This window comes from Cinclus cinclus, unplaced genomic scaffold (assembly GCF_963662255.1).
Source record: "Cinclus cinclus unplaced genomic scaffold, bCinCin1.1 SCAFFOLD_32, whole genome shotgun sequence".
Taxonomy (NCBI): Eukaryota; Metazoa; Chordata; class Aves; order Passeriformes; family Cinclidae; genus Cinclus; species Cinclus cinclus.
In genome coordinates this window covers 3,511,977-3,524,905 of record NW_026912098.1, presented here as the reverse complement: position 1 = coordinate 3,524,905, position 12,929 = coordinate 3,511,977, and the positions used below count along the sequence as shown (strand labels likewise).

The following is a 12,929-nucleotide window of genomic DNA, read 5'->3' as shown; positions in this document are numbered from 1 at the left end:
TTCCACATGTCCTGTCTGATCTCCCCTCTTTCCCCCTTTCCACCCATTGTCTTTTGTCTCCCCCCAGGCCCCCCGGTGAAGATCCTGGCTCTGTGTTCTCCATCAGCTCCTGGCTGGCACTGCCAGGCTGGGATGAGGAGCCCCTCAGCCTTCCCTGCTCCGGGCTGGACAAGCCCAGCTCCCTCAGCCTCTGCTCACAGCCAAAGGGCTCCAGCCCCACCTTGGAGGCCCTTCCCTCACCCTGCTCCAGCTGCCAGACATCTTTCCTGCCCTGGGCAACCCAAACCAGGCCCCAGTGCCCTGGATAATCCACGTCCTTGATGTCCTGGTCCCACAGCCCTGGGTGCTCCTGCCCTGCCTCGCTGCCAGGGCACACGGCTGCCTCCTGCCCAGCTCCTGCCCACCAGGAGTTTTCTGACAGGGCCTGGTGGATACAGGGAGGGCTGGGGATGTTGTCTACTTGAACTTTAGCCTTGGACACCCCATCCCACAGCATTCCCTGGAAAAGCTGAAGCCTGTGGCTTGGAGCGGTTCACCCCTCCCTGGGCTAAGAACTGGATGGACATCGGGGCCCAGAGAGTGGTGGGGAATGGTGCCACATGCAGCGTGTGTGCAGTGGTGTCCTGCAGGGATCAGTGTGGGCCCATTTCTTATTTCTTATAAAATTTTTAGCATTTTTAAAAAATTTATTTTATTGGATGGTTGTAGTTAGATTTCATGTTTGTAATTAGGTTTTATGTTTGTAGTTAGATTTTGGGTAATGTATATTTTGTAGGGTTTTTTTTGTTAATTAGGTTGGTGAATAAATATTGATTGTATTTTGTTTTATTATTTTTTATTTTGTTTATTGAACTGTTGTAATTATTTGATGATCTAGAATTCGAGTTTTAGTTAAGATTGGGGGTTTTTGTTGGTTTATATTTAGTTTGGATGAGTATTAAATGGGTAGTTTTTAGGTGGGTTTTTATAATAGTAATTATTTTGTTAAAAATATATGGTTTAGAAGATAATTTAAAATTAGCACTATTATTAGTTTGGTAAGAGATGATAAGAGGGTGGGGTATGGTTATGGGGAATGGTTAAACTATGATTTATATTAATTTTGTTGGGGGTTTTTGGGATTTCTTTTTTTAAATTTTTTTGTAGTTTTGTTATGGTATTTTGTGTAATTTTGGTATGATTTGTATATATATATAGGGTTTTTTAAGAATAGTGTAAAGTTGTTTTTTTTTCTTGTAAAAATATTAATGGATGAGGAATGGTGTGGCCATCAGGAGCCGAGCTGCTGTGCCACCCCTGACCTGCCCCCACCTCTGCCCAAAGATATTGCTGCTGCAGCTCTAGAGAAGGGAGCAGAAGGAAGCTCCAAAGAAAGGAGATCTCCAGTAAAAAAAAAAAAAAAATAGGGAGACCCTTCAGTTAATTTAAAGCTGCAGAGAACAGAGCCCATCCTGGACAGAGTCTGGGGTGAGAGCAAAGGAGGAGAGACAAAAATATATCACAAATATGGGCATGATTTTGTGCACAAATTATTAGACTAAAAGGTAAAAACTTCTGGCAATGAAGGAAAAGAAAGAATTCTCAAAAATTATTTATATTACAAGTGACTAGGAGAAATTGGCAACTTGCACAAATTGGAAAGGTTCACTGTTTCTAAAACCTTCCAGTCATCAGTGTCCACAGTGCAGCCTTGAGCTCCTGGTTCCTCAAGCTGTAGATGAGGGCGTTCAGGGCTGGAGGCACCACTGAGTACAGAACTGACAGGGACAGATCCAGGGATGGGGAGGAGATGGAGGGGGGCTTCAGGTAGGCAAAAAAGGCAGTGCTGAGGAACAGGGAGACCATGGCCAGGTGAGGAAGGCAGGTGGAAAAGGCTTTGTGCCGTCCCTGCTCAGAGGGGATCCTCAGCACAGCCCTGAAGATCTGCACATAGGAGAAAACAATGAACACAAAACAGCCAAATACCAAACACACACTAACAGCAAGAAGACCAAGTTCCCTGAGGTAGGATTTGGAGCAGGAGAGTTTGAGGATCTGGGGGATTTCACAGAAGAACTGGCCCAGGGCATTGCCATGGCACAGGGGCAGGGAAAATGTATTGGCTGTGTGCAGCAGAGCATTGAGAAAGGCACTGGCCCAGGCAGCTGCTGCCATGTGGGCACAAGCTCTGCTGCCCAGGAGGGTCCCGTAGTGCAGGGGTTTGCAGATGGACACGTAGCGGTCGTAGCACATGATGGTCAGAAGGTAAATCTCTGCTGACATGAAGAATGAAAAGAAGAACACCTGAGCAGCACATGCAGAGTAGGAGATGTTGTTGGTGTGCCAGAGGGAATTGTGCATGGCTTTGGGGACAGTGGTGCAGATGGAGCCCAGGTCAGTGAGGGCCAGGTTGAGCAGGAAGAAGAACATGGGGGTGTGCAGGTGGTGGCCGCAGGCTACGGCGCTGATGATGAGGCCGTTGGCCAGGAGGGCAGCCAGGGAGATGCCCAGGAAGAGGCAGAAGTGCAGGAGCTGCAGCTGCCACGTGTCTGCCAATGCCAGCAGGAGGAAGTGCCTGATGGAGCTGCTGTTGGACATTTTTGGTGTCTTGGCATGGGGACCTGTAAAAAAAGAAATCATGGATCAGATCAGATTGGAGAGGATTTAAATATCCCAGCCCAGCTTGGTGTCACTTTCCCCCCAATGCCTGCCCAGGGCTCTGCTGCCTGGAGCTCTCCCTGCCAGCTGCTGCTTCCCTGTGCCCAGGGCTGGGCCCTGCCAGTGCTGCCAGAGCCCAGCCCAGCCCTGGGGGCTCAGCTCTGCCCTGCAGACCCCTCCCAGCACAGGGCACTGCCAGGGCCAGCTCTGCCTCTGCAGGCTCTGATGGCAAATCAGAGCAACCCTGAGGAGGCTGGAAAAGCAACAGTGATGCTGCCTGTAAGGGACCCTCTGCTGATTTCTTTCTTTTCCTGGTTTATTCAGACCTAAGAGAAATTGTTCTTATTGTTCTCAACCTGAACAGACATATGAATATCAATGTTCAATTTTCCATCTAGGCAACCCTGATCAGTAGATTATAAAATCAGGATTTTCCCTTTTATGCAGCCCCTGACTTGCTGTGCTCCCTGTATAATCTATTGGAAATGTTCTGTAGTTAAATGTCGTGCTGGGGTCAGTCCTGATCAATGCACCATCCTCACCGCACAAGGAGAACACTTCCAAGTCTCACCAGCTGTCTCCCTCCACCCAGACCTTGTCCCCCAGTGCTGGCAGCAGCTCCCAGGGCTGGCTGAGAGCTGTCCCTGGCAGGCAGCAGAGTCCCTGCCCAGCACAGCACCCTGGGCTGCAGGACCCTGCTCTGCAGGACAGCCCTGGGCACCCCTGGCTGCTCTACAGGAGAGAGAATCAGAGAATGTACTCACAGAGTCTGTAGGCATTGGGATGTTCCAGCTTTAGGAGATCACTGCAGGAGCTGCGGCTGCATTGTCCTGCAGCCAGAGGCTTCCTGTGCCCAGGGCTGGGAGTGATTCTGCCCCAGGCACTTGTGAGCATCTTCCCAGCCCTGACTGATTGAAGATCTCTGTGCTTCTGTGCTGAGCCTGGTGTGGCTGCAGTCAGTGCCCTCAGCCCTGCTGGGCTGGGAGAAGAGCTGCAAATCAGCAGAAAGGTCTTTTTCAAGCTTTTCATGGTTGCCAAGAGCTGCCTCTGTGCCAGGAGCCCAGCCCAGCTCACTAGCAGAGACACAGCACAAGGACTTTAATGGCCCTCTTGAGGCTTGGATGCTGTTTACATCAGACACGGTCCCCCATACTGTGCTTAAAATCTTCACAAAAACCCAAAGTGATATTCAAACTGCAAAGTTTCTTGAAGTTTTAATGGATTCCAGTAAGGAACAGAACTGAGAAAATGTCCCCATGTTCCAGTTAGAGCAGAACACTGGAGGCAGTGATGACAGGTGGGGACAAACAAGGGAAAGGTGTCCCTGATGCTGAGCAAACCTGGATGTGTCTCAGCAATGCCAAGGGCCAAGGGCTGAGCCCCAGCCCCTGGCAAGGCAGATCCTGTCCCTCCCTCCTTGCTCAGGGCTCTTCCCGGGGCACTGGGCTCTGGGGATGTGCAATGCCAAGGGCAGCACCATGGGGCGGCCCCTGCCAGGCTGCTGAGCAGGGACAAGGAGGCAATGAGGCCCCAGCACAGCAAGGCTCACTTGTCCCCTGCTGGCCAAGGGCCCAGGGCCAGCAGCCATGGCCAAAGTGCTGCAGCACTTGGCTCTGGCAGGGCCTTTCAGCTGCTGCCCATCCCTGTGCCCTCTGCAGCCCAGGCTGTCCTACGGTGTCCATGCCCTGCCCCTCTGTCCCTGCAGGCTGTCCTCATCCCCCGGCTGCCCCACCTGGCTGGCCCCTTCCTTTGCTGACAGCTCTGCGTCCTGCCTGCCTCTGCCTGCACACACAAAGCCTTGGGCTGCTCCAGATTCCTTCTGGGGGACGTGCTGCACTCAGCCCTACTCTGGGAGGGAAATTCTTTTCTCCTTGGGTCCTGTCTGGGCTCTCCTCTGCTCTCCTCAGTTTCAACTCCATCGTGCACAGAGCTCCTTTGTCTCTATATTGTGGTCATGTGCCCAAAGCCTCCAAAACCAACCTTGGGTGATTTCTGGGCCCTCTTAGAGGTGTTTGCAATTGAAAACATTCTGTTCATAGTCTACTGAAAAAAACCAGAGGAACAAGGCAGCCAGATCTCCCTGTTCTGCCTAATACTTTCTAGGAGCTATGCTTGGATACATGGAATTTTGGAGGCCAATTTTAGCCATTGCATCTGGACAAGAAGCTAGGTTTTTTTCCATAGAAAGGAAGGAAGTATGCACCAGTGTTTCAGGGGCGAATGAGCATTCACCACCGGAGGCCAAGGCCAGCTGGAGCGGTCTGGTCTTGTATCTTTTGCCTTAGAGTAACCCTTTTATATATGGAAGTTTTAGGGGGAGCTCCAGTTTCAGCTATGGGTTACAGGAAACGCAGATGGTTCTTTTCCATAGGAAGGAAATCACAAAGTCTCAGTGCTCCAGTGCAGATGAGAGGCAGCCCTTGACATGCTAAATTCAGCCAGACCTGCCAGGTAATCTGTGGGAGTCCCAGTCACCAGAGCTGTTCCATGACCCCTTGGTTCCATGGGACCCCACAGTGTCACAATGGTCTCCACGATTCCATGGGGCCTTGCAATGCCACAATGTTCTCCATGGATCCACGGTGCCCTGCAGGATCACAGTTCCCCTTTGGCTGCACGAGGCCCTGTAATGCAACAATGGCCTCTTGGTTCCACACAGCCCTGCTGCTTCACACCGGCCCCTTGGCACCATGCAGCCCAGCAGTGCCACAGTGATGAACTTGGTTCCAAGGGGTTTTGATGGTGTCACAAAGTGTCATTTCACAACTCCTGAAAGTGTCACATTTGTCTCCATGGTTCCATGGGACCTCTCAATATCACAATGGTCTGCACAGAAATGAAACCACAGAGCCCCAGTGTTTCAGGGGCTGAGAAACTGCAGTCAGCAGAGGCCAAGACCAGACAGACCTATCTGTCCTAGCAGCATTTTGTGGGAGAAATCCTTGAGGATAGGAATCTGGGAGGAAAAGTTCCCATTTTGGCCTTGGGTGCTTGTACAGGAGGGATGGTTCTTTTCCTTAGGAAGGAAAGCACCGAGCCCCAGGGTTTGAAGGAAGGTGAGAGCTGGCTCTAAGGAAGACAAGGACAGCCAGACTTGTTGGTAATGGCAGCTTTTGTATGGGAGCAATCCCTGGATATTGGGAATTTTGGAAGGGGAATCTAATTTTGGCCATGGATTCTTGAATGGGAAGGACAGTCCTTTTCCATTTGAAGGAAATCCCAGAGCCCCAGTGTTTCAGGGCAACATGAGAAGAGACCCTTGACATGCCAAGGGCAGTTGGACCAGTCAGGTCAATCCAACCAGACCTGTTCCCTGTTCCCTTGGATCCACGGGGCCCTGCAGTGTCACAATGGCTGTGTCATGTTGGATCCTTGGTTCCATGAGGCCCAGCTGTGTCACACTGCCCTCTTGTTTCCAAGGGGTTCCACAGTGTCACAGTGGTTCTTTGCTCCCATGTGGCCTTGCAGTGTCACAGGGGTCTCCTTGGTGCCTTGTGCCACCAAAATGAACCCTTGGTTCCATGGGGACTCACAGTGTCACAAGGGTCTCCTTGGTTCCATGAATCCCTTCAGAGCCCCTCGATTCAACGAGGCCTCAAAGTGTCCTCATGGCCTCCAGGATTCCATGAGGCCCCAGTGTCACAATGGACCTGTGGTTCCATGGGGTCCCACACTGTTCCATGAATCCTTAGTTCCATGGGGCCCTGCAGTGTCACAATGGACTCCTTGGTTTCGTGGGGCTGCAAAGTGTCACAGTGGCCCCTTGGTTCAGTGACAACTGTGATGCCTTAAGCTTTTAGCCTTGGTATTTTTCAAATCCTGTACTGCATCAGTGAATATCTCTAAATGCCATAGAAAATGTCAGTTTACCATCTTCACATTTTGATCAGGCAAAACAATTCCTCCTGGCCTGAAACTCAAGGACACCCTACAGCCGCAGGGTCTGAAAATATAAATAAACATGAATTTGGGGGAGCGAACTGGGGTAACATGGCTTCATTCCCTGAAGCTGCAAAGGGAGAATTAACCACTGATATTGAGACAGACCAAACTTACAATTTTTTTTAAATTTAATGGGGACCATCATTTTTGTATGTAGGCGCTAGCCAAGAATTGTGCCCAGACAAAAGTATCCAGGACACAACTGTTTGGCTGCCTTGCCCTCTGTTGATTTGGTTAGATTATGAGAAGAATGTTTTAATTTGCCAGCAGTGTGGAGAGGGCCCAAAAATCTCTCAAGATGGTGTTTGGAGGCTACAAACAAACGACCACTATATAGGGACAAAGGAGCTTTGTGCCCAGAGGAGTGGAGACTGAAGAGAGCAGAGGAGAGCACAGACAGGACATGAGGAGAAAGGAATTTCCATCCCATGGCAGGGCTGGGGCCTCATTGCCTCCTTGTCCCTGCTCAGCAGCCTGGCAGGGGCCGCCCCATGGTGCTGCCCTTGGCATTGCACATCCCCAGAGCCCAGTGCCCCGGGAAGAGCCCTGAGCAAGGAGGGAGGGACAGGATCTGCCTTGCCAGGGGCTGGGGCTCAGCCCTTGGCCCTTGGCATTGCTGAGACACATCCAGGTTTGCTGGGCATCAGGGACACCTTTCCCTTGTTTGTCCCCACCTGTCATCACTGCCTCCAGTGTTCTGCTCTAACTGGAACCTGGGGACACTTTCACAGTCATATCCCTCGGTGGAATCCATTAAAACTTCAAGAAATTTTGGAGTTTGAGTAAGACTTTGAGTTCTTGACAAGTTTTCTTTCTGCTCCCTCTCAGGGACTGATGTCCAGGGACTCAGCACTCTTGGAACACCCCAGCTCTACAGACAGGGCAAGTGTGAGGAATTCTTCTGAAAGATATTATTACATTATCAGTCTTGTAAAGGGTGAAATATAAGAGAGGTAAAACTACATGCCAGTCTATCAGAAGCCAATGTATTTCCTGATTGCAATGCAATAAATAAATATTTTTCAACCTATTAGCTTTTGCCAGACAGTAGAGCTGATATTTCTAACATAAATCAAATATTATTGTATCCCATGTGGTCTTGCCACAATGCATCTTTTACAGTTTACATCCTCCAAAATATCTGGTCTTTTTGCAGGGCCATCATTTGAAATTTGTTTCTAGTTCAATCTCTCTCTCTACAATGCCTTCTCTATTCCATGGCCTTTCTAAGTCAGCACACCTTATCTCAGAGTTTTCATGCACATGAACAAGACTGTGAGAGCTTTCAGTCAGGCTTTGAGAATCCTTTACAAATCCATTTCTCACAAGTATCAATCACAAAATGCTACAATGACCTCTGCTCTAGAGACAACAGTAATAAAATGCAGCCTTGATAATACCAATGGAGATTTCTAAGTTCTTTGACATATTTCTCAATTAATGGAGTTGAAAATTTTCTGATGAACTGCACCAGAGCAGAGGGAAATCAAGGCAGAACCGTGGTTTGATAGGAAACCTCTCATGAATTCAGTCATAATCAAAATCCAAAGTTTCTGATATCGTTCATGGGTTCCACTGAGGGACACAACTGAGAAAGTGTGCCCAGGTTCCAGTCAGAGCAGGAAATTGGAAGCAGAGATGACAGGTGGTGTGGGAAATGCAGGCATGGAGAGCTCCCAGGGCCTGGTGCATACAGGCTGAGAGATAGAGATGGATCCAAGGCTTGACCTAAGACCTTGGAGAAGAATTGGAGAGTTAGAGCATTAAAAGTAAAATAGACACAAAACAAGAATATAAGTTTGTAGTTTAAGTAGAAATGTGTTTTAAGCAAACAGAGATGTGTATTATGTAAGCAAAGCAGTATGTTAAGTAAGATAGTAAAAGATTATAAAGATTAGCAATAGAACCTGTTATAAAGCTAAAAGCTTAAGATGCATCAGTGAAGGTTTGTGAAGTGTTTTATGATTAGTTGAAAAATGACACACTGCAGCAAAGCCATGGGAAGGAAAGCAATTAATGTCTGGTGTCAAAAGACACTGGCAAAGTTCATAGAAGTATTGGATTGGCTAAAATCCTGACATATGGCATTGTAACTAAGAATTAGATGGCTTTTGATATTTTGGTGTTGGATGTAACACCTTTAATATCTCACCCTTCAATGAGACTGATGCAATAAAGCAATAAACCATTTTTTACAATATCTCTCAGTTGCCCCATCTGTTGTAATTTTAATCTCCTGATAGAGATTTTTCAGACATCAGGAGTGCTCCATTGAATTGAATAGGGATGTAGGGACACCAGGTCTATCCTGTTGAAGTCAATATGGATTTAGGGACATCACATTTGCCCTATTGAAATTAATGAAGATTTTAGGGAGACCAGGTCTATCCATTCAAGTCAGTGGGGATTTTTTTTGAAATTTAGTGGTAAAATTTGGAAAACTGGGTAAACTTGGGGGAAATCTAGGGCTGAATTGCAGGAATTTCCACTCCAGAATCATGGTGCTGAGACTGCAGAAGTCCTGGATGAATTCCTGGAAGCCAATCCCAAATGCCTTATTTCATGTCTGCAGCCTTTTCTGGAGTTGTGCCTCCAGGCAAGCCCAAAAATCTCCATTTTCACCCCAAAAATGGGATTTTGAGCACCAAAATCTATGGCAAATCAGGTTGACTGGCTGAAGCCAATGGAGATTGAGGGACACCAGGTCTACCCCATAATAGCATTTGATTGGGAAGGTTCATGGTTAAACTGGGAGCACTGGGAGCAGCTAAGGCAGGGCACTGGGATTACTGGGAGCACTGGGGCAAAAGTGGGACCACTGGGAGGGATTAGGAGAGATAAATGAGGATGAGCAGGACTCCAGATCTACCCCATTGAAATCAAAAGGGATTTAGGGACACCTGATCTGTCCATGAAAGTCATTGGGGATTCAGGGGCATCAAGTCCACCCAGTCAAAGCCATGAGGATGTTTGGGACACCAGGTTTGGGGGTTTTTCAGTGATCCAGGTTTCCAAGGGGTAACCAGGTGGATCCAGGTGTTCTTTGAGATGATCCAGAATATTTCTGGGGGTACCCAAGTGTATCCAGGTGATTTTTGGTGGATCTAGGTGTACCCAGGTGATTACCGGGGGGATCCAAGAGCTTTTGGGTAGTACCCAGGTGTACCCAGATAATTTTTGGGGATATCCAGGGAACTTCTGGGGCACTCAAGTGTCCCAACTTACCCTGATGGGCTGGGGGAAGATGACAGCCCAGTCAATGTGGACACAGATGACCCTCAGCAGTGGGGGAGTGCCAAAAGGGACCCCAGTATTCAGAAGGCAGCCCAAAACTCCAGGTGAGGGCCCCGGGGGTGGGAGGGAGGCCTGAGTTACCTCAGCAGAGGATGCAGCACAGGTACACCGAGGTGCATTGGTCTGTGGGGTTGGTGAAGACAGAGTTCTGCACCAGCTCCAGCTCTGGGGTGGCAAAGGGGGTAAACCAAAATCTCAGGGGGGCAGTGGGGGACACACCAATATGTGAATACCCAGGTGTGCAGGAGTTCAGGTCTACCCATTAAAGTCAATAGGGATTTAGGGGCACCAGGTCTATGCATTAAACCCAACAGAGCCCACCATCTCCCACTTCATGTGAAAGAGAGGTTGGAAAATTTGGGGATTTTGGATTTCCCCATAAAGTTCTGGGAATTTTTACAGGGAATCCCTCTCCTTCCTTTAGCACTGGCCTCACCCTTGCTGGAGCTCCTGGCGAGTGCAGGTTCCAGGCTGAGAAGTTGGAGAAGCAGCGGCTCAGCAGGGCTCCAGTGAAGGCTAGCTGGGCCTCGGGGTCCTGCCCAGCTGCCAGTGCCTGCTGCTGTTCCCAGGCATGGACTGGGAGGGCACCAGTATAAACCAGTAAGCACTGGGAGACACCCCTGAGCCCCTGAGTCCTTTGGCAGCAGGTCCCAATATAAACCAGTAAGGATTGATGTGCCCAAACCTGCTTCCAGTGTGGTCTAGAGGCTCCAAGTGTGGTCTAGTGAGATGGGGTATGGTTTTGAAATACATGGTATATATGGGTTTGAAAATTCAGAATTTTAGAAGCCTATAAGATGCTTAAGCAGGTGGAGGGGAAATAGAACACATGGCAGGAACAGTATGGAACAAACCACACAGGAACTTAGTTGCCAGGAAAAAAAAATCCATTAAAATAAGATATATTGTGAAAACTCAGCAAAGCAAGACCCAACAGAGCAGAAACCTGTGGCTCCAGAAACCAGCCAGGAGCAGACGGGTGGTTTTGAGCAGGACAAGCTGACCTGAGGCAGAGACAAACCTCCACTGCACCTGCCCCAGAAGGAGAGGTCAAACACTGATCACTGAGGAAGACACCCGGCCTTCATCCCAAAAACGACCGGACACGACCTCCAGGAGGTGTGGCAGCTAATTATAATACAAAGGGAGAGAAGGTGGAGATGGGTGGGCAGGGAGGTGTGGGCTGGTGGGATCAATGTGTATTTCTACCTGGAACCTGTCTTGACCAGGTATGCATGGTTTGGAGGAGATATCCCCTCCATGTGTCCCAGCTGGAAATAAAACATACTCTCCACAATTTTGGTTGTCAGCTCCTGATTCCTGAAATCAATTGGCAAGGCCAGCCAGGAGCTCTTTGTCTGGCTGCTGAGTGCATTGGACATGGACATCCCAGTGTGCCCTGGACTTTTTTATGGAAGGGATCTCCACTCCCTGCTCACTCACTGTGGAAGCAAACAGCCAACCTCCTATTCGCCCTAGAAGTACGTTTTATTAATTCTTTTGGGGGTGGCACCAAGGTAAGGAGGCCACTAAGACACTAGGGACACCTGCTCATAGTGATTGGAGTTTTGTGTTTGCATCACTCTAATTTTGGTGGTGGAGATTTTGGATTTTGGGTAACGTTTTCTATGTTTTCTAAGGTGGACTTTTGCAATACCTTTGATGTCACACTACCCTCTTGTGTGATTAACTGTAATTGCAGTGGGTTAGGATTTCTGTTCTTTTCTGAGGACTCTGTTGTTTTGGAGGTATTTCTGCCCTCTTGTGTCTATAAGTCTCAATGACAGGGAAGTGATTTTTTGGGACACTAGGGAGAGAGGGATGAAGGCTCGACCAAGCGAGGAAGCCCTTTTCAGGTGGTTTCAGCTTGAGCCCCTGGATTTCTTGAGGGACCAAGGGAAACTTGTACGGGTGGTACAGGAGGATGGAGCAGTTAGAGCAGGTATATTCAGGAGGAATAGTCTCAGATTCAAGAGAGAGTTATCTGGCTTTTGATTGGGAGCAACCTCTAATCAAAAGGGAACCTAGAAGGGTTAGACGAGTTCCTTGCCTTGCATGTGGACTAGCAATTTGGGCACCAAGGTGGCCTCCAGCCTGGGTCCTCCTACGGTGCCATTGGTGTAAAAGGAAGTGGTAATGCACATCTAGGAGGTGGGTGCCTACATGGCCCAGGTGTACCCTGGACCCAGGGCATCATATTCAGGAATTCATTCATGTGGAGTGTGAGACTGTGGAGCTGATCTGTGGAAAGAGTAATTCAATCCCCGAGGGTTGGCATGTTTTTGAGGACCACTGGGAGGAAGTGAAAGAACATTGCCAGCAGAGTTTTGGGAGAGGAGATAAGGGAAATAAGGAGATAAATCAGGAGGACCCAGCAAAGCAAAAAAGTGCCAAGGAGGAGCCCTTTAGGATGCATACTACCCCATTGGAAGGAAGTTGTGGGGAAAAGAGGAATGGAGAGCAAAGGGGTTTTAATAAAATATTGTCATCAGTGGTGGCCTCTGCATACATTAGAAGATGAGGCAAAGGGGCCATTAAATGGATGCACAAACTATAACACCATGTTGCACTTAATGTTATTTTTTAAGGTGGGAAGGAAAATGAGATGAGGCATCATATGCAGAAATGTTTTTCACCTTATAAAACCACCCAGAATGGCAAAAGGATTGTGGTATTAATCTTCTACAAGACCTACTGATCCTAGCAATGGAAAGAGAAAACAGAAGGGTCCTGCATAAATTCAAACAATGCTGCTCAGCGTGTAGTCTTGGTCAGACATGCACTAAAAATATAACAAGGTGTATGATGAAGAAGAGTCTGATCTGGATGATGTCCCCTCCTCAATCACTGGAGTTGGGTGGGAGCCCAGGAAGGGCACCAGATCAAACTCCAACGCTCCCAGGCAGTCCAGTGTCCTCCCATACAAGGGCAAACCTAGGGAACAACCAATACTTTTGCAAACACCTCTTAGAGAAGCAGTGGGACCAGATGGAGCCATGATGTTACTGAAGGTTCCCTTCAATACCAATGATTTGGAAATTTGGATAAAGAATTTA

General features: G+C 48.5%; 2 protein-coding genes across 2 annotated transcripts; both read right to left on the bottom strand.

Moving 5' to 3' along the window:
* Window positions 1-1,653: 1,653 nt before the first annotated feature.
* On the bottom strand, window positions 1,654-2,196 carry LOC134057338 (olfactory receptor 14J1-like; the record flags this gene model as incomplete). Its single annotated transcript, XM_062514328.1, has 1 exon — window positions 1,654-2,196. A coding segment is annotated over one exon (543 nt), but the record flags the coding sequence as incomplete, so codon positions are not given.
* Window positions 2,197-2,199: 3 nt separating this feature from the next.
* LOC134057337 (olfactory receptor 14I1-like) lies at window positions 2,200-11,261 on the bottom strand (the record flags this gene model as incomplete). The annotated part of the gene is made up of 5 exons (XM_062514327.1): window positions 11,162-11,261; window positions 10,895-10,905; window positions 10,310-10,432; window positions 9,805-9,813; window positions 2,200-2,544 (listed from the first exon to the last, which is right to left on the bottom strand). Coding segments are annotated over exons 1-5 (588 nt in total), but the record flags the coding sequence as incomplete, so codon positions are not given.
* Window positions 11,262-12,929: the final 1,668 nt, after the last annotated feature.